General features: G+C 38.7%; 1 protein-coding gene across 3 annotated transcripts in view; it reads left to right on the top strand.

Moving 5' to 3' along the window:
- Positions 1-24,264, top strand: part of LOC121521774 (neurexin-3b) — a 536,400-nt gene that overhangs the window by 117,038 nt on the left and 395,098 nt on the right. For 2 of the 3 annotated variants that reach the window (XR_005992887.1, XM_041805938.1), the window contains exons 6-8: positions 1,215-1,516; positions 2,954-2,998; positions 4,599-4,760. Coding sequence is in view for 2 of the 3 variants with exons in the window: in XM_041805938.1 (XP_041661872.1) it covers positions 1,215-1,516; positions 2,954-2,998; positions 4,599-4,760 (509 nt within the window). In the remaining variant the exon portion in view is untranslated. The remainder of the gene's footprint in view (positions 1-1,214; positions 1,517-2,953; positions 2,999-4,598; positions 4,761-24,264) is intronic. The other variant, XM_041805939.1, reaches the window with a different exon arrangement.

Below are 24,264 nucleotides of genomic sequence, written 5' to 3'. Positions count from 1 at the left end.
TATTACAAAGGAAGATGCTGATCCTGTATGTGTTGGTGATCAAGGCAGGACCAATATTTTTTGTGGCACTAAAGCAAAACCACAAATTTAATCTTTGAATGTGTCAAGCCAGACCTCGATCATACATGTGAAATTATAAACAAATCATGTTTTTCATGTCAGAATTAGGCCAACTTTTTGTCACACTGGTGAGATATTGAAATGCTTACTTCCTGTTGCCAGTAGGGGGTGCTATGATGAGATGTTTGCATGTGGGTGTGTTCAGTGTGGAACAGTTGCCAAAAACTGTAGAAGATCCCAGAATGATTAGTACAAAAGTAACAACATGTTAAAGCCATTTGACACCATCAAAAATGCCTTATTTTGAAATTGAGGCAAAGCTGTCGGTCTTCCTATCTGGAAATTGGTATGAGTCGAGGAGGCCTTTTTGTAGGTCTGATGATGATCGATAAGCACACCAAAATCCATGAGCCTAGGTTGAGTGGTGTGCGGGTGCTGAATGTTTGAGGTTGTTTTTGAGGAAAGCATCAAAATTTGAAGGACGAAATGGCAATTGGCATAGGGTGGCGCAGTGATAAAGTGATGACATCGTTGCATGATTTTATTCAAGATTGTTGCATGATCATCCCTGTGAAGTGTTGGGATGATTGGCATAAGCACTATAGTTAATTTGAATCTACATAGATGACACACTTCAAAAAATATCAAAAAATGGTTTTCCAACTTTGGGCCCCATTCACAGCCCTTGCCTTTGGTTAAAACTCATGGTTTGCACAACGTTAGATGTCAGTCTTGTCTAGCATAAGCACAGAAAATTTGGAGACAATCCAATGAAATCTGTTGCAAGATAATCTTCAGATGTGACACCAGTGATGAGCCAAAAACGGCCAAAATTTGATGCTCAACTGTTTGTAGTGCTTTCTCTGTATGTTTTAGAGGATGGTCAATAGACTTCATTGCACTCCACTGGGGGGCAATCTTCTGGAAGGTTCTGAGGACGTTTTAGACATGTGAAAGCCCCCAAAACAAGCCACAAAGTGCTGGAAAGAAATATCTAAGGTCACCTAGAGATGCAATAGGGCCCTTGCTCTGAAGTCTGTGCTCAAGCCCTAATAAAGAGACTTTACAATGCATGATGAAGCTAGCTTAATGCTTCTTAAATTCATCCTGATGGAATCAAAGTAACACTTCTTTTTTCTTCCTTCTCATTTCAGCAAGGGAAGAAAACGTGGCCACCTTCCGTGGCTCGGAGTACTTCTGCTATGATCTCTCTCAGAACCCCATCCAGAGCAGCAGCGATGAGATCACGCTGTCCTTCAAGACATGGCAACGCAATGGCCTCCTCCTCCACACGGGGAAGTCGGCAGACTACGTCAACCTGGCGCTAAAAGATGGGGCCGTATCCCTCGTCATCAATCTGGGCTCCGGGGCTTTCGAGGCCATTGTGGAGCCGGTGAACGGGAAATTCAATGACAACGCCTGGCACGACATCAAAGTGACACGCAACCTGAGACAGGTAATCGGGGAATGCAGTGATGGACGGAGTTTGGAGACAGGAGGATTTTTTTTTTGTTTTATTCGCCTTTAGATTAGCTGCTTCCACAAGCTTTGAGAGAGCTGGCGTTATAAGAATGTCACCTTGTTCTGATTGGTTGTCATTCCATCGCCACGGTTCAGAAACATTACTAAGACTGATGTCATATACTTTAAGTTCTTTACTATTACATAAATTCTTTTTAAGTTGACTCATTGTTTACTTTCTTTTCCACTTAGTACATTGTTCTCAAGATGGTATTTTGCATGCTAATGGTAGCTAGGTGAAGATAGCATTATTCTAGGTGTTTTCCCTATCCTGTTTATCAGCTTGTTTCCTCTATGAAGTTGTTTGATATTTCTATTTTTCTTCAAAATCCCCTCAGATGACACATCCATCAGGCGCTGTCACTATATTCTTGCTGTTTTAATGCTTGTGTAGAATAAAGACTCCCACTTTAAAGCCAGGCGCAGAGTGTTTGCCTTTGAGCCATCCATTAATGCAGTATTTATAGCTCAGATCATCACGTTGCTCTTTAAAGCTAGAAATACATTTCACATCAAAGATGTGCATCTGTTGTGCATAAGCAGAGTTTGTTTCTTGACAGATATTGTTTAGCGCTTCTTAATGTGATCTTAAAGCTTGTTTTGCTGTTGGGTGGAGCTAGAATTAGTCATGTATTGAAAGGGAGAGGCTGGATAATGACAGGAAGAGTGTTTGGAGTTAGTGCTAGCTGCTAAGTGCGGAGGTGTTCATTGTCTTGGTCGACCTTTAGTTTGTCTGAAAGGCGAGACAGCGGTACAACAAGTAAGTGCCTGTTTCCTGACCCTCCCTGACAGTAAGCGCTTGGCCTCGCAGGTTAGGAAACAGTTGTAGCAGAAAAATCCCAGCAGGATAACTCAGTTTAGGGGGTTAGAAGCTAAGAGGCGAGGGCTGCTTGCCCACCTTCTCCTGTCTTTCCTTCTTTCTTTTTACAGGTCTGTCTTTCTTTCTTTCACTCTCATTTTCTCTCCTCTTTGAAAGACACACTTTGTTAGATGAGGGGTGAAAAAAACACTACAAGTTTTGCTGGGGTTTATGCCATCCTATACAAATTTTTATCTTAAGGTCCCACGTCTTTACCTGTCTCTGTGTTTTTCTTGCAGGACTCTGGTGTAGAAAATTTGGCTAGGATGGCAAGATGGCACTTAGATACTGCTGCGAATCTCTGACAATTCATGTAGTGTTTTTTCACCGCAACACTAACTCATCCATGATTAAAGTCATTTTATACTAACCAATATCTAACCAACTAATGTACTAACTAACATCCTAATTCTTCATCGTTGCTTTTGTTTTTTTGTTTTCTGTCCATCCTTATTAACAACCTTTTTTGTTCACTATTCTTTTGATTTCCTTTCTTCCCCTTTTTCTGGAAAGCAATCAGGCATTGGACACGCTATGGTAAACAAACTACATTGTCTGGTAGATATCATTCTTATTGTCTTTTTTTTGGGTTTGCCGTGTGTCCCCTCCCCCTCTCTTCTTTTATTCGTTCTCTTTGAGTTCCATCCTAGACACTCTTATCAAAAAATGAGGAGATGGGTTTGTATTACCAGGCAATTCTTTCTTCGCTTCTTCTCAATTTCCTCCCTGACCTGCCAACAACCTCCTTCTTTACCCCACAATATCCCATCCTGTTTTTTTTTCACTTTGGCTTTTACTTTTTTACTCTTTCTTTCTTCCACATTACTGCAGATTTCCAACAAGTAAACCAAAATTGACTTCTTTGCCTTTGTGAGGGCAAACTTACTTTTTTTATTTGATTTTTTTCACACAAAAAGTCCCCATTTTTTGTGAGGACTGTCGTCCAGAACTGACAGAAGCTTACCACAATCTCAAAGATGGTGACCTCGACACCGAGCCCTTAAAGAGAAACTAAATAAGTGGCAACCCTTAACCTTCATTGCGGGAGCTCTGACAGTTGTTTCCAACTCACTATGGCGCATGGCATGCCCACACCTCATCGACCTCTCACCTTCCCAACTCATCAAACCTCCACCCTGTCACCCAAAATAACCACTAACACTCTAATTCACTCACCCACATCCCACCTGTCACCTTTTCACTCACTCTGCCCTCCCTGTGTGTGTTTTTGTAGCATGCTAGTGAAAGTGAAGTCTGTGTGATTTGGCTAACCTTACCCCTGGGCCCATAAACATAACATGTCTAAGAATAACTAGACTGATCTAGGATTGACGGTGCAGTCCAGTGACATTGAAGTGGCAACCATGACACTTGAGCTAAACCTGATCAGAGATCAGCAGCAGCTATTCTGAGAGTGTGTATGAATATGGGCTCTGGTCTCGACTGTGCATGAACCTCTGCACCCCCGTGTGGCCTGCTCCAGCTTTGTATGGCACCATTGATCCACTTACTCCCTTACACGTCCAATTAAGTGTGTTTAATTTGCCTTCGGACAGTGATGACCTTTGTTTGCACATTGATGTGGTGTTAAGCCTCCCTTTGTTTTGCATGTGCGTGGAAATATAAATGTAATGTTTGCAAGAGAGGGGCGAATGTGGGACTGTTGGTGTGAGAATGGATGTATATGCGAGTGTAGGCGTGCATAAGCCCGTCTAAGTGTGCGTACATGTTTACTGTATACGTGTATGTCTGCAGTTACCAGATAAATCCCGAAACCTAAGACAAGTGCAGTCAATTTGTCCTTGGTTTGAACATTGTACTAACCCTCCCCCAACCTGAAGTTTTCCGAACCAAACCTAGGATCCATTCTCTTACCCCATCAAAGATAAAGAAAATATGCCTCTGCCATATTTTCTTTACCTGTCCTGTGAATCCTACGGCAAAAAATCCATTAACAAAATCCAACTAAAAACGCTGTCTGGTCCAAAATCGCTTTAAGGTACCAAATGATTCCGATGAGCAACTCTAGTGCAAGAAAAAAAAAAAAAAAAGCTCATATCGAATGCAGACCAAGGAAGAAGGTGTGTTTTACACACAGCACGCAATCGACTCCCAGAGTGTAATGGCTTGGCTTTGGCTATGTGTTGCCCCTCAACAGGTCACCATCTCGGTTGATGGGATCCTCACCACCACTGGCTACACCCAGGAAGACTACACCATGCTGGGCTCCGATGATTTCTTCTATGTGGGTGGGAGCCCCAGCACTGCAGACCTGCCTGGATCTCCAGTTAGCAACAATTTCATGGGCTGTCTCCGAGAGGTAAGACAAACTTCAGTGAATACAAAAAAAAAAAAAAAAAAAAAAAAAGTTTTTGAAATGTGGGTTTGTCATTCCCAATTTGTCTTAAAACAGTGCAGCTGTACAAAAAATAACAACCAGCGCTCTTTCCCCAAAGGGGAACGGGAAGCAGAAGAAAATAAAATTGCATTATCAATTAAAGCTGCTGAGTTGGCAGAGGAAGTATCAGACTTTCAATATTCCCTGGCTTAATGTAATTCATAACACTTACTGCAGTTTGTGTGTGAGGAAATATCCCCAAAATTGCTTCTGTCACATGTAATTTGCAGCCTCAGCTTGAGTGTGCTGCTAAAACGTCTCCCGATGGGCGGCAATCTGAAAGAAATACTTGCCTGTGATGAAACACAAAAAAGCGTTGTTGTTTTGGGACACTTGTAATGCATTTTCTGGCTCTTTGAGTTTGTGAGAATGGCCGAGAAATTTATTAACTGCCTCGTTATTTACATTTTGCTCACCATTACTTATTCTGCAGCACATAATAACTGTAAAGAGGGGGGCAGGTGGCTTTTGGAGCTGTAAAAACTACTCCACATTCATTTCTGCAGTTTTGCAGCAGTCTTAGAAATAGCAGCACATCTTCAATGGACCTTGAGTTCAGACTGTACTGTTTGACATTGCTTTGATATTGTCTTTATCAGTAATTTTATCCTGTCCATTCATCTTCTGTACTTCCCTGCACTCAGAGGTTTGCTTTTAGCTCAGCTACAGTGTTAAAAGGAATGCCACTTAAGATGATATTAGCACGTCCTGGACAATTTAAGTTGCTGTCAGTAACTTGGGACTAAAATTGGCCATCATAGTTTTGCATTCAGAAATGTTTTTTTTTTCTCCTCATTGTCCTGGTTGTCCTGGAGCTTTGTGTGTAACTGCTGAAGTCCTGTAGGCTGGAGACATGAACAGCATTTAGCAGCAGACATTATGAATGCAAGTATGTTTGTTTTATTGTGTGAGAACCATGGTGGACATTTCAGGCAAAGATCAGATATCAACCAAGGAAACACCTTCGCAGACACCTTCAATTAACAAATAAATCTGAGCTTTACTTCCAATTACTAAAGTGAAACCAATTAGCTCACATATGATCCCCACACTAGCCCTTCTCATAGTGTGGCAAAAGAACAGAGGCAAGTAAGATTCAGTCAAATGCAAGAAGATATCATACAAGATCAAAGAATAGGAGGCAGCATGATATGATACACAACAATACATCATGATGCAGTGTAATGCTAACCTTGCAAAGCAGATGGATACGCCCATTTCCGTGTTTCTCACTGGTGAATCCATCTTGCAAAGCTCCCATTTGAACAGTTTCGGCCCGGTTAGAAAGTGACAGGACCAATCAGCGACGAGGGGCAGTACTTTCGGGACGTGGCGGAGTCGTGACGTAAGCAAGCAGCAACAAGCTGCCGGTACAGTTATGGTGGAAGACATAAAAAAAAAAAAAAAAAAACATTAGTTGCAATAGAATAGATTACAATATGGTACAATTCAAAGCGGCACACCACGGTATGATACAATGTGACACGCGATGCAATATGATACCTTTTCGTACCATATTGTGCCATATTATATTGCGTTGTGTGGTGTCATATCGTATACCATACAATACAACTCAGTGCAATATGACACAAGACAATGCAGTATCATCTGATGCCATACAATATGATACAATACAATATGCTGTGATACCACATTATTTGATATGCTAAGTGATGTAGAAATACAGTTTGTAACTATACAATATGATACTGTATCATGTGATACAACATGATGCTGTAAGAGACAGATAAATTAGATATGGCATGATAACATACGATGTGACATAAAATGATTGAATAGAATACGATTGGATAGGACACAATGTGATGTGTTGCAATAACGTGTGTTTTTGCAAGATACAATGCAATGTAAAACAATAGAATATGACAATGGTAAAATGCAATACAACATTATGCAGTAAGTGAAAAAAGAATTAGATATGATACAGATTGATTATATACAGTATGATTAGGTACATGATTATACAGTATAATAGGGTACAGCCATATTTGACGCAATGCATTGCGATACTATAGCAAAAATAAACAGTAGGATACAAGTGATATAGTCTTATAAGATATAATATATGGTAAAATGCAATAGAATGAGTTACAATTACAGAAAAAAAATGACAGCACAACACAATATGATTTGATATGATAGATAGCTGTGTTTGATGTGAAGAAACAAAAAAATAGGGGGCCGTTGTGATACAATATGATAAAGCAATATACGATACCATGCAATAAATTATGTTAAGAGACAAACTTAATAAAGCACAATAAAATATGATGTGGCATGTTTTGATAAGAGACAAAAGGATTCAATATGATATAAAACAAAACAGTACCATATAATACGATAAAATAAAAATAAATACAATATGAGGCAGTGCATTATGATGAAACGTCATTAGAGAAGATACAGTCTGATACAACTGGATACTTTATGACAGGATACCTTATGATAAATTGATAGTCTATAATATGCTGTGATGGATTGTGGTACAACTTATGATGAAATAAAATACAGTACAATACGTTGTTTTATGTGATACAACAACATATATGATACAAGTAATGCAATACATTAAGAGACAAAAAATATGGTACAATAAGAAACAATAGAGTACAGTAGGATGCAATAAATGGTACAATATGATGCAATTGATATGGGAAAAAGAACAGAATAGATGCAATATGATACGGTATGTTTCGGTATGATTCAATACAGTATGTTGTGATACAGTAACCTGGGATATGATAAGATTCGATAGGATAGGATACAATACGATACAATATGATACAATACCATATGATACGGTACAATACAGTACTATCAGATACAATAGGATGTGATGCAACATAATAGTGGACATAGAGATATGATACATTACGATACATTACGATACATTACGATACAATGCGATTTAATTTGATTTGATTCAATTTGATTCAATAGGATTTCATGTGATTTGAAACGTTATGATATGATAGGATGGAATACAATATGATAAGAGACAAAAATATATGATACTCTTAAATAAAGTGTGATACGATATGATACAATGTGATACTAAACAATGCAGCACAATATGATATGATACAATATGGTTTAGTCCAGTTAGGTACTGCAGAATTAGATACAGTAAGATACAACTGGGCATGTTATAATAAGAGAAAAAAGAATTATGATATGATAAGATATGATGATATGACAGTATACATTGTGATACCATTCAATGTGATACAATATGACACCGTACAGTAAGATTTTATATATAGCCCATAGTGCAGACATCAAGATAAGGATAATCTGCTTTAAACAATTTATTGCAAGACAATGACATCCCAGTATCCTGAACTGAATATCCCTGAAAAGATAGAGTACAGGATTAACACATTGACCCACTGCTATTTGGTGTTATTTTTATCCTTTCGCTTCTTATACCCAGGTCCAGCATTATCCTGCTGTCTATTACTTCTTTATGTAATTATTTGTCATCTACTTCTTTGGCCAAACAACCCTTCATGTTAGATTAATTAATGTCATAAGCATCACTGTGAGTAGTTATGAAGTAATGATGTGGTGAGTCAAACTGGCAGGGAAATCTGTTTAGAGCTCTGCCTTTATTTAATATAAGCATCACTATTTGGCACCAAATCTTTGATAATAGCATCACACAAGTAAGGGTGACAAGAAATTTCTATGTCAGTATTTTGATTTGATAGGTTAGTGAGACATCCTTAACCTTCAAAACAGGAAAAAAAAATCACATTGTAATGCAATGAAGCTCTATAGATGAATACAAAGGGCTAGGTTACATTAAGTGGCATGTTGAACTTGATCTAACTGACCATGCTATTAAATCAAGTCTGAAGGAATGGACAGACTATTATTTACAGTTGCATTCACCACTGACCAGTGCTTGCAGCGAAGCCCTTTGAAGTGTGACCTAGCATACATAAAGGGCACTCACAAGGTTACAGGAGAACATGTTTAGTTCTATGCCAGTTGAACACACTTCCTAATCTTTTAGGGTTTACTATAGTGACATTACTACGCAGCCATGTTTCAATCTGTCCCTTCTCCACCTTCTCATCCTGGCTGTTTGTCCCTTCAATCACCACCTTCTCAATGTCGACAAGAGCCAGTAAGCCCAGTGATGTGCTGCCAAGCTCTGTCGAGCACCTTCCAGCATGCCTTTCATTTAGCCAAGTAAGCCTCCATCAGGCTGCTATACACTCCCTTCATCTGTGTGTGTTTTTTTTTAAGGCTGCACACACGTTTGGATGCTGGCTAAGAGAAAGTCACCTTGTCTGTGATGTTTAATGTTGCTGCTGAGACGCTCAGACTGCTGTTTTTCCAGTCATTACCACATTGGCTAATGCCTCGCTTCTCCATCCTCACACTGCTTTGTCTATTTATCTTTTTTCAGTTTCTCTCACAGACACAAATACAGTGCATTTCTTTACAAAACTGCTGCTGCTACTTGTTATCGCAGGCTTTACGAGCAAGTAACATTAATTTGCGCTGGTGCTGTTGATGATTAACTCTAAGTCTGTGATTCCCGGTTTGCAATGTGGCACAAAAGTGACAAAATAACAAAAGGAAAAGAGAGAGAGGCTTGTTTAAACAGGGAAAAGAATGCATCAGGGTACTTGTCAGCATGATCAAAGAATAACAGATGAATAAATACATTAATGATCCACTAGCTCAAGAAAAGCAATGACCAGAAGAGCATTATCCACTCTGTGATGAAATATTTTACTTGTTGTTAAAGCTTTTTGTGCATTTCACATCTGTGCTGTTGCAAAGTTGTTGATTTGCTGTTCTTGACAGCCATGGCAGTCAGTCCAGCACAAAGCATAAAAGATAAATGAGCACTCGGGTCCATACAGCAAGCAAGCCGTATGCAGTCTCATTCTGTAGGTACTCTAAACACAGTTACACTTTTACAGCGTTAACGCAGTTCAAGGATTTTTACCTGCATAACTGAAGCCTCGTCAGAGAAATATTCCTAGATCCATAATATTTCAGTGAGGGGCAGACATTTCTGTCACTGAGGATTCTTCCAAAGCTTGTTCTTGAGTCAGTTTAATAATTTATCACGAATATTTTAACACAGTAAAAGTACTGTGCTTGTTTGGCCTAATTCTTTGTGTTTGGATGCTGCAGGTTTGGTCCGAACGAAGAAAGTAGATGAGGAGTTTGTTTTGACAGATAATGTTGCATCTCTTCTGTATATTGATGAAAACTGTGATGCAGTAAATTCCCACACAAAGCTGAACTAATCCTTGACTGAGCCTCCTCATTTATCCTTCAGGAGAGGCAGACACGACACGCCAAATGTGGTTATATTGGAGTGCATCGTGGTCTCATAATGACTGAAAATATGCCTAGACACAAGTGGCCACCTCCAGTCGTGAAATATGAAGCAAATGCAGAAGTGCAAAAATCGTCTTTTTTGATTTTAAGAAAGATACAAGTTATACTGATTTAAGGGCATGGCTGATATGTCTACAAGCTATTGCATTGTAGCTTTTTGTTCCTGTTTGCCCACCTCAGCTCAACCAAAACTCACTGTTCATAGGATTGAAAGTGAGTTTTAATATAGCAACCACCAAAGAATAGCTACAAAAGACAACTTCAACAAGTGAAAACTCAATTCAAGACAAGTTGTGAAAGAATGACCTGTCATTTGAGGATGAACTGGTTCTGTTCTGTTGTAAATGATAGGGGCCAGCTCCTGTTTCCCTTTTGTATTATTGTTTTAAAGACATCAAAAAGGCAAAATGGCTAAACACCAGCTCATATTATTGAGCTGGGACAAATAATGCAGGGATTGTCATCAGTCTGAGTGAGGCTGGACAGATCCATAAATAAAGTCATGCATTGGGTTGACTTGCTGAGTACTGCTGCAGGGAGGCTTTCAATGCATGCCAGTTCGCATTGTGTTTAGCCAATACAGTCCAGATGAAGGGAACCCAGACCACCTCTGTAAGCAGTCTGAACTATAGGAAAACAACTCATTGTCACTTTGCATTGAAGAAATCCACACAAAGCATTAAAGTCCCTTAGAAGTGAGATCCAAACTTGGTGATATGTTGGAATAAGGTTGCTGTAAACGTGTGGAAGCACAGAGATCCACTGAATGTGTATCTGAATTTTTGATTTAGACTGTTAGAAAGTTGTTCACCTCTTTCCTAGCAAAAATTAGAGCCCATGACATCATCGATCTTGCTGGGGAACAACCCCACCCCCTTGAAGCTACAATGATCGTAGAACACTCCATCTCAATACAGTCTGTTGTTAGCTAATGCCACTGCCTTCATTGAAAGTTAACAGCCAGTTACATGCTGTGTTTTAGTTCTTTGTAAGATAAATTTCCCAAATCTATCAGTCATGGTGACCAACAGGTTATTAAAATGGAAATATTTGTACCAGAAAACAGTAAATTTAATCCCAACTTCTGTCTCTCTGCTCTGGCACAAAGCCAAGTAGCTTTTTTTTTAGAGGATCATATTTCTTGTGAGTGGGCTCAACTGACAAGCCCACATCATCTTAGAGCAGATTCATTGCCTAATTTTTCATGATTTTGAAGCTTCATTTATAAGCTTAGAGATATCACAGTGGCATATCATACAACAAACCTAAAATAAAGATTTTTTAATCACTTTACAGGGACTTTAGGAATTACCGCTTCATATCTGAATGCACCAATATAGATAAAAATCACTGTTGATACATTGTTTAATGGGGTAAATTTATCACTTGTCAATATCATTCTGACTCTTCTGAATGTGCAACCTAAAACATTACTGTGCGTCAGTGATACTCAATGTGTGGCTCTAGAGACACATGTGGCTCATTTGTGAGGATTTGTGGCTCTTTTATGACTAAATTTGAAATATTATTCCCTCAGAAAACCATAAAAACGGAAACATTGACCTCAGAATTATCCATTGCAATTTCTTTCCCACACTTATACAGAAGGCTTTAATTGTCAACCTTTATTTTTGGTCCGTATATTTCGATTGGCCTTATTTGCAATTTTTTGCCCTGTTTTACCCTTTTTTGCCACTTTTATCCCTGTTTTGCCCCCTTTTTTTTAAAACATTTTTGCCTCTTTTATCCTGCTTTTTGCAAATTGCATTTTATCCTTTTTTGCCATTTTTTGTCCATTTAAGATGCATCTTGCCATAACATGTCCTTTTTCCCATTTTCCCCAGCTTTTTGCCTATTTTAGTTTTTCACCCATTTTTTACACGTTTTTGCCACTTTTTTAACCATTATTGCCCCTTTAAGTCATTTTTTTGCCACGTCTCACCCATTACTGCCACTCTTCCTCCACATTTTTTGTCACTTTTCACCCAATTTTTTGCCATTTTCTACCAGTTATATTCCTTTTCACACATAATTTGCCACTTTTTTGCAGCTTTTTCACCTATTTTGCCAGCTTTAACTTATTTTTATTGCCACTTTCGCCCACTTTTCACCACTTAGATTGTGGCTCTTGCAAAGGTATTTTTCAACAGTTTGGCTCTTTGGTTGAGCAGGGTTGAGTAACACTGCTGTACGTATGTAATGAATGTAACATTAGTATCAGACAAATTCTTATGGTGCAAAAAAGGCCACGCTTAGAAGTCCACAGAAACTCACACACCTGGTAATAACTGCTAATTCATCAATCAAAATTCTACTCTTAAAAAAACTAGAGCATGCTCTTCTTAAATTATTGAGTAGTACAAAAGACAGCACAGCAAGCATTCGTCTTTGTCTGATATTTGTATGGATATTCTTACTACATATTAACAACACAAACACACCTACGGGGTCTGGTGTAGTGACTTATCTATTAGGGATGTCAATTACTATTTTCATCACAATATGATAAAATAACAATTCTTTGGAAGAGGATACAATATCAGCAGTGATTTAATTTGACTTGATTTAGGAGCCTTAGATCAATGTCATATGATATCATGTGCCCATTTCACACAGTTAAAGAATAAAAAGAAGCTTATACATATTACAGCTGAGAGAGGAGTGGATATGTTGTTCATCCTCTTAATCTTGGCTGCTAGCTGTAGGCGACTACCCACATATCGCTACCTTGACTGAAACTTCAAGACACAGCTTGGTGGAAATTTTCAGAGGCTATACAGATGGATGTTTTGAATTTAGTGCATCTGTCCACATCAACGCATCATAACACCTGTATTAGCTCACGTATGTCTCATAGCACACAGTTAATCTGTCTGTAAAACCAAATAAAGAAACATTTTGCACAACTGTAAGCTTTAGAACAGTTAAAAAGTGTGCATTAAATACCATGTTGGCTGGTATATGCATATGCTGCTTTTGTTCTCCTTCAGACACATAAAAATAGTCATATAATCAGGGTTGTCCTACAGTATATGGCAGCCTGTTCTGTAAAATATAAACTCATACATTTTTCTTGAATAGAAATAAGGTTTGGACACTAAAAAAGACACAGATTTGTTTGAACCTTGCATTTCATGCACTGAATCCTTCTTTAATAATTGGCATCTTAAAATGGGACCTACTTGGGATTAACTCACTTTTGGAACCAGCCTCATGTGGTCATTTAAGGAACTACAGTTTTTGGTTCCATTTTTTCAGTCTCTGAGATTGCAGCTAGACTCCACCATGTTCATCATTAAGACACTAGCTTTGTGTGTGTCTTTAAAAAAAAGCATTTTGAATGAGAGCAGCTGCCAACACAGCTGAAAACAAGATTGATGAAAATGTTTACGCTCAACTTAAACAGTGCAATTTAGACAGTAAACAACAATCAGCAAACAGAATAAGCAAAAAGCTGCTGAAAATGAAAAAAAGGGGTGTGCTCTGGGAACAACACAGTCAGTTTATTATTCTCTGTTCATCCACGTCTAACAAACTGGCCGTTTGGTATTCATGTAGACTTTTGACCCATTACTCAGATTAAAATAATGATCCGTGCAGCTTTAAGGGAACAAATGCATCAATGTGAAGTGCATATTTCTTCTTGGGCTGTGATGCAGAGGCAGTACTATCTTCCTTGTGATTCCAGTGTTATCCAAACAAGCGTGACTCAGCATGAGTCGGCCCTTGGGAGGGAACATTGGGCGGACAGCATCATGGAGGTGATTCACCATGTGGTTGGGTGGTTGTAGCATTGTGTGATCCTCAACTGTTCATCATACGTTGCTCCATTTAGCAGGCATGATGCCAGCTGCTACCCAGGATTGTGTGAAACCGCTCACGACCGGCTTTGTTATCCTCCCTTCATTCACAAAATCTCTTTTTGAAAACCTGTCTTGAAGGTTTTCTATGCACTGTGCAGTGTATATGTGCAGTTTGCTTTCACCTACATCTTCTCCCAATGCATCATCTTTTTGTCTCTGTGCCTCTCCACCATATCTATTCCTTCCTGCCCCCTCCACCTCCCTCTTTGGATTCAATATCCCGGGATAATGAGGGAGTGATTCAGTTGAGTTTGGCCCATTGCTCAGATCATCAGAGTGCGTCAGTATCTCTGTCTGCCTGTGTGTATAAATGTCTGGCTGAAGCACGTCTGAAGCAGGTCTGTGGGCGCACGTTGGTCTCTGTTCACTATTAGATAAAAAAGTACATCACTTATGAATAAGCTAAGGGAGGCATGTGTTTCTGCAGAGAGCCAATTCCTCCCTTCTTTTCAGTCTGACAGCTAAAGAGATGGTGCGTGCAGCCATCACAACCCCTCTCTCTTTAGTCTCCACTGCGCTCATCTGCCCCCACAGGCTACATGCCATGTCATCCATACACAACGCACAAACACATACATGTCCCGCCCACGCTCGTGTTTTGCCATGTGGGCTGTCACATGACCAAGGGGGCCGGTGGGCAGCCACCATGGCACTCTCACTCTCTCATTCTCTCTCTCCCTGGTCAGCCTGATGTTTGCAGTGCCATGCAGTCAGCGCCTTCTCACACCATCCAGGCCCCTCCTTCTGATGTCACAGGGCACCCGTGGCGGTGCCAGAGCCATGTAGTGGCAACTTGTGTCAGACTGTGGGGGAGGCTGGGGCATGCGCTGTCATGGCTGCTGTGAGAGGGGGGAGGAAGAGGACGAGCTGTGCGCAGGACGTGGAAGAAGGGTGAAGAGTTGATGGGTAAAAAATCAGAGAAGCAGCATGAGAGCAGAGAAGGTGTAGTGCTGCAAATTTAATGGAGGTTTAAATTCAATTACAGTTCTGGCTTCCCTTAATCAAGAAAAAAAATGTTTTTTTAATATATTATCCTTATTTTATGACACATTTTCCCCAAAAAGTTGCTGTATATACAACTGGAAAGGCACTATCAATGTTGAAAACTATGTAGAGGTTTTAAATCCACACAACATCTCTATCAGACAAGGTCTTGACTATTTAAGCACGACAATGCTAAACAGCATACCACATCTATCACAACAGCATGGCTTCACAGTAGAAGAGTCTGGGTGCTTTCCAGACCTTTCATCAAAAGAAAACATACCTTGAGCAGCTATAATCCAATGGGACAACATTCTTCTCCCAAAACTCCAGCAACTGGTCTCCTCACTTTCCAGAAATTTATGAAGTGTTTTTCTTTTTTTTTTTTTTGTTTTTGTTGTTGTTGTTTTTTAAAGAGGGGAGGCTACACAATGGTAAACATGGCCCTGTCCCTACCTTTTTGAGATGTGTTGCAGCCATCAAATTCAAATTTTTTTCATTTTTTTTAAATAGTCAAATGTCCCAGTTTCAACAACTGATATGTTGTTTATGCTCTTTTGTAATAAAAATGGGTTTATGATATTTGAAAATCACTGCCTTCTGTTTTATCCACATTTTACATAGTGCCCCAATATTTTTGGAAATGGGGTTCAACATATTTATGTTTTTACTTTATATTCATCTTGCTTGTTTTTTCAAAGTGTTAAGAGTGTTTAGATTCGATGAATCTGAGCAATGCAGGTGTAAACTCAATAGATAATCATATTTAATAATTGTGATCTCAGTTTTTATCACAATACTTATGATACTTTAACCTTGCAAAGCAGATGGATATGCCCATTACTGTGTTTCTCACTGGTGAATCCATCTTGCAAAGCTCCTGTCTTAACAGTTTGGACCCGGTTAGAAAGAGACAGGACCAATCAGTGTCGAGAGGCAGTACTTTCGGGCATGGCGACGTGACATAAGCAAGCAGAGACAAACCGCCAGTGCAATTATGGTGGAAGAGATTAGCATGAATGCTGCTAAAGTGCCAGTTTTATCAAAACTTGACAACATTTCTTTGTTTGAAAAAGAACAAAGAACAGTGGTGAGCTGTTTTCTTTTCAAAAATGACAGAAGTCGTGTACTGACATGTCTACAGTCGCCATGGTTTGCATTATGCAGTTCTCTATGGCGTTTACTCCTCGGTAGCGGCTATGTCATGTGTTTTGTTGCACTGATTGGCCTGTAAAGATGTGACAGACAGAACGTTCATCCAGTCACCCTCCAAGTTCTTTTTTTCAAAGGCTCTGCCCTTTCCCCCTTTCCCGAGCGCTGTCTATGAGAGGTTTACCAGATGGATGTGTGAAACACGTCCATCTGGCATGTCAGGTTAATGATACTTAAGATTTTTCTGTATTTTAGCAGCCCTAGATGGCATGGGAGTTAAAAAACGTGGAGAGACTGAATAAATGAGTGAACAGATTCAGGTGTGATGCTAGTGGAAAGAGATCGTGACAGAGAAAATCAAGAGACTGATGAACAAGTAGGGGGATGACAAGAGAGGGCAAAATACCAATATTTGGCATTTAAGAGGAATGTGTCCTCATCAGTTATGTGTTAGTCACCACTGTATATTCAGGCACGCGTGTTTTTCCCTCAAATGCAAATGTCACTCTGTCCTTTTAATTATTTAGCTTCTTTAAATAACACCTAAGTGAGCCAAACAGTGATGGATGGGCACAAACCTTGGACTTTAATGGAATGCCTTCACCTTTTAGCCTCACTCTTCAATAGGCCGAGGTCGGCAGCTCATAGAGAGAGACTGTTGACAGGATTTCACTGCAGGTTCAACCTTATGCACACCGTTTACATCCTCAACTAAGAGACACTGCAAACCTAGCACTGCATAAAACAAAAAAAAGTATTCTTTGTCTTTCATGTATTCAAAAATTCTATACTTAATGTGCAGAGAAGCACAATTATGCCCATGAAAACTGAAAGAAAATTAGATGTTTTTTCTTAGTTTTGAAAATTGCTGCTGTTTTTGTGAGTCATACTTAATTTCCAAAGGTTGCAGCTAAAAACAGAGATGATTAATCATAATCTTTCTTTCCCTCTCTTTTTCACCGCTTTGTTGAAACCATTAGGTAACACATAAAAAGGATGTTATTACAGAAAACAAGTTCACATCTCCTCAGATTAGTCATACTGTGCACAATAAGGATTGCTATGATGCCTATGAGGGGAAATACTCTGTGTGGAGAGCAAAAGCAAGGTATTTACAAGATATTGAACAAGGTATTGATTATTGATATCTATAAGCAAATATCTACATAAAAGCATAGCTGACTATCCCTTATAGATCAAACATTATTCCGATCACAACAGTGCTGTGATGCTGTTGTGATGCTTGCAAGTCTATTGATTTTCTTGGTCCAACTGAAAATCCTACAAAGATAGGAGTAAAGATAGTGAGGCTGTCTAGGACTGAAGAGTAAGCCAAGTGCAGACATGCAATACACTGCATAGAACTGTAGTTGGAGTCTGGCTCCAAAATGGAGTCAGTTTCCATTGTTCTCCCATCCTAAAAAGCACAAATTTGCATGAGAAAATTGCAATAAGGTTATTCATTCTCAAAGCAATATCTCATTTTAATTACAAAGATGCACCCATTGTTAATATTAGGGCCAGTACTGGCAATTAAAATAGCAATTTAGCTGAATGCTGATAGTTAAACCAGTTTGTTTTTCTGACTTCATTGTAGTTCTTTGACTCTGGTTTTCAAATGAAATTTGCAATTAGATGATTTTTTATTTTTTATTTTTTATTTTTCTCAGAGTTCCCTTCATGTAGAAATGCCACAAACTGGATGTTGCTGATTTTTTTTACAGAGATGGTTAGAGGACTAACTCAGTAGACATTTTCTGTCATTTATCCATTTGTTATCCATTCTCTTTTTGCTCTATCATATTATTTATTTGGATCCTTAGAAAACACATTGATGGACAACCCTGATGTTCAGTGGCGCAGAGGTTTGCATAGGAGCAAGTACAGAAAAAAATCAGACAGATATGAGTAATGTAGAAGTCTTTGGATGTAACCAGAAAACTAAGATAGATTTAAGAATCAATTAAACAATAAAAAATTAAGACATTAATCCAATAAGATAGTAAAAACAGTGTATAAAAACTAGGGCTGTCAAAATTGACACATTGATGCGGATTAATCCATCATCATGATTAATCTGATTAAAAATTTTAATGCAATTAACCCATCTAAACGCCAGAATGACTCAAAATCCCTGCAACTTCTCTGGCAACGCGTTTCGGGCAGTTTGTCCAAGTAGTGTTACCGTCGAGCATGCCGCCATGCATGCGCAAATGGGCTGTTGATCCGGTAGTGACCAACCAACTCAATATTGAAGATGCTAAACAGCAGACTGGACCTCTCGATGGGATATTTGAGTACAAAAAAACCAAGACCGAACAGTCGACCAACATAAAGTATTATGCACGTTCTGCAGAAAGGAGTTTTCTTTTCACCAACGCACGTCCAGCTTAAAATACCACATTAATTCAAAGCATATGTTTGTCGGGGATTCTGCTAGCACTGTGGCTAACACGTCGCCAAGCTTGCGACAAACCACCCTCACGGTGGGGGTCAATGCCAAATTTAAAAGGGAGACTATGAATAAAAGTGAATATTTTTCAACAAATTGATCTGTATTGTTTCGAAATTTGACATTACCATCTGCTTACTGGGTGCCAAACATGTCTGGCACGGCTACATTTCTTGATTTAAAAATTTGGCCCAGTTGAATTTGTAATTGAATAGCCCTGGCATATATATTCCCTTCTTTCTTTAGTCTGCTTGCTTATGCAAAATGAAATGCAATTAATATAGATTAAAAATGAATTATATTTAGTCTTGATTAATCTAAATTAATCCACAGCAACCCTGTGATTAATCTGATTAAAAATTTTAATTGTTTGACAGCAATAATAAAAACATCTGGAACAGTTAAAATATTTACAGCAATGACAATTGACCATTCGCTAAACTTTATTTGAGATTAATTTAACGCAGGATGTCACAAGATGCACACCTTCAATAGGGTCCAGCTTCTTTCTCATCAGTCCACAGAATAGTTTCCCAAAAGTCTTCAAGACACTCTGGCTGCAGCCTGTTTATTTGTAGCAGTCACTCTTATGACCATTTATTTGAGTAATGGAAATCTCAGAACTGAAATACATGTAATGTTTAATAGAGTAAACACTCAACTTACTTATGGGAGAAAACCTTGACCTCCATGAAAACATTCTAATGCAGCCGATGTAGCTTACATAGCTCCATTCGTTGCATAAGCTACTTAGATAATGCGGCTAAATAGCTGATGAAGCGAAAGCTACACTCACAAAGCAGCTATATTAGCTACGTAACATTGTCTATGAAGCCAAATTTATTTCACTTTTGCTCTAGCTAATGTTTCTAAAACTAACTAAGCTATAGGTAAGGTAGCTACATAGCTATATAGCAAACATAGCTAATGTAGCTAAAGCTAGGCTCACAAAGCAACTATGAAGGTCATGTAGGTATGTTTGCTACATAGTTATGTAAGCTTGAGCTACATTTGCTAAAGTTTATGTTGCTGCAACCTAGCTACAGACAAAATCGCCACCATAAAAACATTGCAATGCAGCCAACATAGCTTACATAGCTCTATTAGCTGCATAACCTATCTAGATAATGCAGCTAAATAGATAATGAAGCAACATAGCTCAGAGATCAAGGCTATACTCACAAAGTAGCTACATAAGCTACATAACTACATTATCTATGAAGCTAAATTTAAGTCACATTTGCTGAAGCTCATGTTTATAAATCTAACTTAGCTATAGGTAATGTAGCTACATAGTTATATAGCAAATATAGCTACATAGCAAACATAGATAATGTAGCTAAAGCTAGACTCACAAACCAGCTATGTAGGCCATGTAGGTATGTTTTTCTACGTAGCTATGATAGCTTTAGCTACATTTGCAAAAGCTCATGTTGCTAAAACCTAGTTAATGGAAAAAAGCTTTCCACCATAAAACATTCCAGTGCAGCTAACATAGCCTACATATCTCCATTAGCTACATAGATAATGGAGCTAAATCTTAATTCACAAAGCAGCTCTGGAAGCTATGTAGGTATGTTATCTGCAATGCTAAATTAGCTTAAGCTGCATTTTCTCAAGCTCAAGTTGCTAATGCTGACTTAGCCATAGGTAACATAGCTTAATAGCTAATGTAGCTACATAGCTAAGGTAGCCAAATCTTACCTCACGGTGCATCTATGTAAGCTATGTAGGTATTTTATCTATGTAGCTCTGTTAGCTCTGGGTACATTTGCCTAAGCTCACATTGGCAAAATTTAGCTACATTTTCTTATGTAGCAATCATAACTACGTAGCTAGCTAGCGAGCTGGCTGCTCTGGTAAATCTGTCTGAGGTTTGCGTTTTAAAACTGAGTCCACCAAATCCTAGTAGATTCCTCTAATTCTGTGTAACGGCTACCCTTCTTAAAATAAAGCAAAAGTTGAGTGATAGGGAAGTAGTTTGATTAAACGTGTTTTATAAACACATACTCCTTATCACTAGAGCAAAACACCAGTCCAAATATCACCTCCAGGTTACAAAATACTTGTTCACTACTAATATTTGACAGAAAGGTATTAGTATTCTTGTGCAAATATAGCATTTTAGCCACAGATATCACCTCCAGACTTCAAACTAGTATAATATCACATTAACATTGCTAAAACTTCTTCTGCTAAGGCTTCAGCGTTTTATCCAGACCCTACATGAGGTTGACATTAATTCCAAGTTTAGCTGGAAATCATAGAGAGTTGCAGTTTTAGTGCTCCTTAACAAAATAAAGCACACAAATATCTGCACTGAACAGATCTACATAAATCTGGTAAGGGATGAATGTTTTCTCTCTTCTGTGCATGTGGTCCTAGATTTGACAGTTCTTCATTGGTGACAGCCTGTGAGACAGATATGTATGAAAGTCATCATTATACATCTATATATATTCAGTTCTTTCTATCGAAGCTTTCTCTTGTCACACCTTCAATAAGAGCAGCCAAACACCTGGAGAGATAGAAGGAAGTGATGAAGACAAAGCTCTTCACCTCTCAAATTAGACAACACTTGCCACATAGAGTATAATCTGCAGTGAAAGTGGGGCTGGAATCATGGAGACAGACGTTGGTATTTTGAGCAGCGGGGCAGCAGCGTCACATTAGCAGGGCAGGAACAATAATAGTTCATGTGACTGACTGAATGAACTCCTCCCCCTGTGCATGTGCGAGTGTTTGACAGGGTACTGTGGGGTCGCTATGAATAGTGTACAATGTGACACAGATAAAGCAGCCTGTCGGCACAAATGCATCAGCAGTCACTTGATTTTTGCTGCATTAAAGGGTCAGTTCAACCAAATCACAACAAGTTTTTTTCTTTGGAATTTAAAGCAACAACTAGTGATTCAGAGAATTGTTGTTTTATATTCAAAGAAAAGCGGAGATTTAAAATATGCAATATTTAATCTGCTGCAGATATAAAGTTTAATTTGCAGTACACATATTGTCATTAATCAGACAGACTCTGAGAATCATTTAGGGGCAAAATAATGAGTAATCCTGGTGTATGCTGTATAATCCTGCACTAGACTTCAAGTGAAGTACTGTTATTACCCACAGCACTTTACACAGCTTTGCCTTTTATCCCTCTTGTCCAGTCCAAATGTTATACTTCTTCACCTTTTTTCACCTATTTACTTAAACATAATTTATTTCCCACTCCCTCCTTAACTGTGCTTATTTTTCTGTTTTTGCTGCTTCATCAAGAAGATCTCCTCTTGGGATCAATAAAGGCTTATCTTGCTTTAAATAGGTCTTATTTTTTCCTCACACAGCATCTTGGTGACTCAGGCTAATCCATAGACATTGCTATCTTTGGCAGATAAAGTGAACAATAAAACAGTTAATAATTAATTCTAAAACAAGGGAATTATTTTTAAAGGGGATTTCAAAAGTCCACTTTTTTAAGAATAAGGCAGACGTTTCAGAGAGGAACTTTAAATAAAAAAAAAGAACTTGGCTGAAAAATAACCCCTTGGTATTTGTGCGCTGTCACATCTCAGTCATTTTTAAGCAGTAATTAACTTCACGTTGAGCCCTTGTAATTAAAACTGACTAATCCGTGTTTTGTTTCATTAAATTTGTTACCTATTCAGGCTGAACCTTTACCCACTGTCTGTTGCCACGCTAATCTGCCCCTACTAAAAACTTAGGGTTTTCTTACATTTCTTTGTGTATACATGTTGAAGTTGAATAGAGTTTTAATGTATCCTCAAACAAGAAGTTGTCATACACTGTATAAAAAGGCACATAACCTTTTTTTTTCTCACTGACTATACAGATTACAGTTTGCAATGGCACACAGGGACAAAGACCTTAATTTTTGGAGACATGTCCTGGTCTGATGAAACTAAAAGTGAACTGTTTGGCCATAATGACCATTGTTACATTTGGAGGAAAAAGGGGGAAGCTTAAAAGTCTGAGAACACCATCCCAACTGTGACGTATGGGGGTGGCAGCATCATGTTGTGGGGGTGTTTTGCTGCAGGAGGGACTGGTGCACTTCAAAAAAATTGGTGGCATCATGAGGAAAGAATATTATGTAGAAATACTGAAGGAACACCTAAAGATATCAGCCAGGAAGTTAAAGCATGAGCGCAAATGGGTCGTCCAAATGCACAGCCTTAAGCATGCCACCAAATCAGTTACAAAGTTGCTTAAGGACAACAAAGTCAGTGTTTGGAGTGGCCATCACAAAGCCCTGATCTGAGTCTTAGAGAAAATTTATGGGCAGAGCTAAAGAGGTGTATGTAAGCAAGACGGCCTACATACCTGACTCAGTTACACCTGTTCTGTCAGGAGAAATAGGCCAAAATTTCAGCAAACTCTTGTGAGAAGCTTGTGGAAGGATACTCAAAATGTTTGACCCAAGTCATACAGTTTGAAGGCAATGCTACAAAATACGAAGGAAATGTATGTAAACTTCCGACTTTGAAGAAAGTAATTTAAAAAATTCTCTTAAAAATATATTTTTCATTATTCTGGCATGAAACCAGGATGTGTGTGCACAACCGGCACTTTTAGCGTTACAGAGCTTATGTTCAATACAGCGTTGTTTTAGTCCAGCTTTTTCAGCACTCAGCCAACAATACCAGCTTTTGTTGTCGCAGCACTCTCAGTTGAAAACAGTTCAGCTTTTGGAACAGCAATGCTCATCTTTGTCACTTCTCCCTCACTGGCCAATCAAATTTAAGCTCCTACTTCATGCCACTCCAGCAGAAGTCACTTCCACAGTCGGGCCACCCTTGTCAAAAAACACTGGCTACACAACTAAGAAGCCCATATGTTCCATACAAATTCACAGCAATAGACATGCTTTCAGATGTGATACTTGTAGGTATTTGAATGGTGTTTATCAGTGTTTACATGTTGAAGTATGGTCACTAATATTTTTCTCAACGCTCGTTGACTGGCTGATGAGCTCTACCAAGAGCAGCAATGGATTGTGGGGCCATCTAGCTTGACCAGGGGGCTACCATTTCATACTCTAAAATCCTACCCCATCTACTACACATCCAGGGATTTCTGGCATGCACACAATTGCATACTGTGAATTTAGATTGTGCATACTCATTGTGATGTAACATTCACAAATAGTGTGAAAGTCGGCATTTTCAGACCCACCCATTCTTTGTTTTATTGAACAGTGAGGTGTAAAAATAAAAAAAAATAGCTAATGCTTGGCTATTTGTGTGGATGGACAATACAGTGAGACTGCTAGTTTAGTTGACCCTAAACTACAAAGCAAGTAAGTTTGAAGATCATGTTAACTGGGAGTGAGCTGCACTGCCAGGACTCAGTTTTCTACCATTTTTGTTGTTGTTGTCCACCTGTTCACATGTGGCTATTGACTGGAACTGTAAAACGCTGGTAGGAAAAGTTGTATATTATTGACAGTTTACACTTCAACCAAGGTGCTAGCATTTTCAAGTTTCCACTCTCAAACCGTCTTAGTACTACCAATTTCATGGCATCAAAAAAGTGTTTAACTTGTAAACATGGCCAGTAGTTTTAAATATTT

The sequence above is a fragment of the Cheilinus undulatus genome, linkage group 14 (genome assembly GCF_018320785.1).
Source record: "Cheilinus undulatus linkage group 14, ASM1832078v1, whole genome shotgun sequence".
Taxonomy (NCBI): Eukaryota; Metazoa; Chordata; class Actinopteri; order Labriformes; family Labridae; genus Cheilinus; species Cheilinus undulatus.
This window is presented reverse-complemented; position numbering and strand designations above follow the sequence as displayed.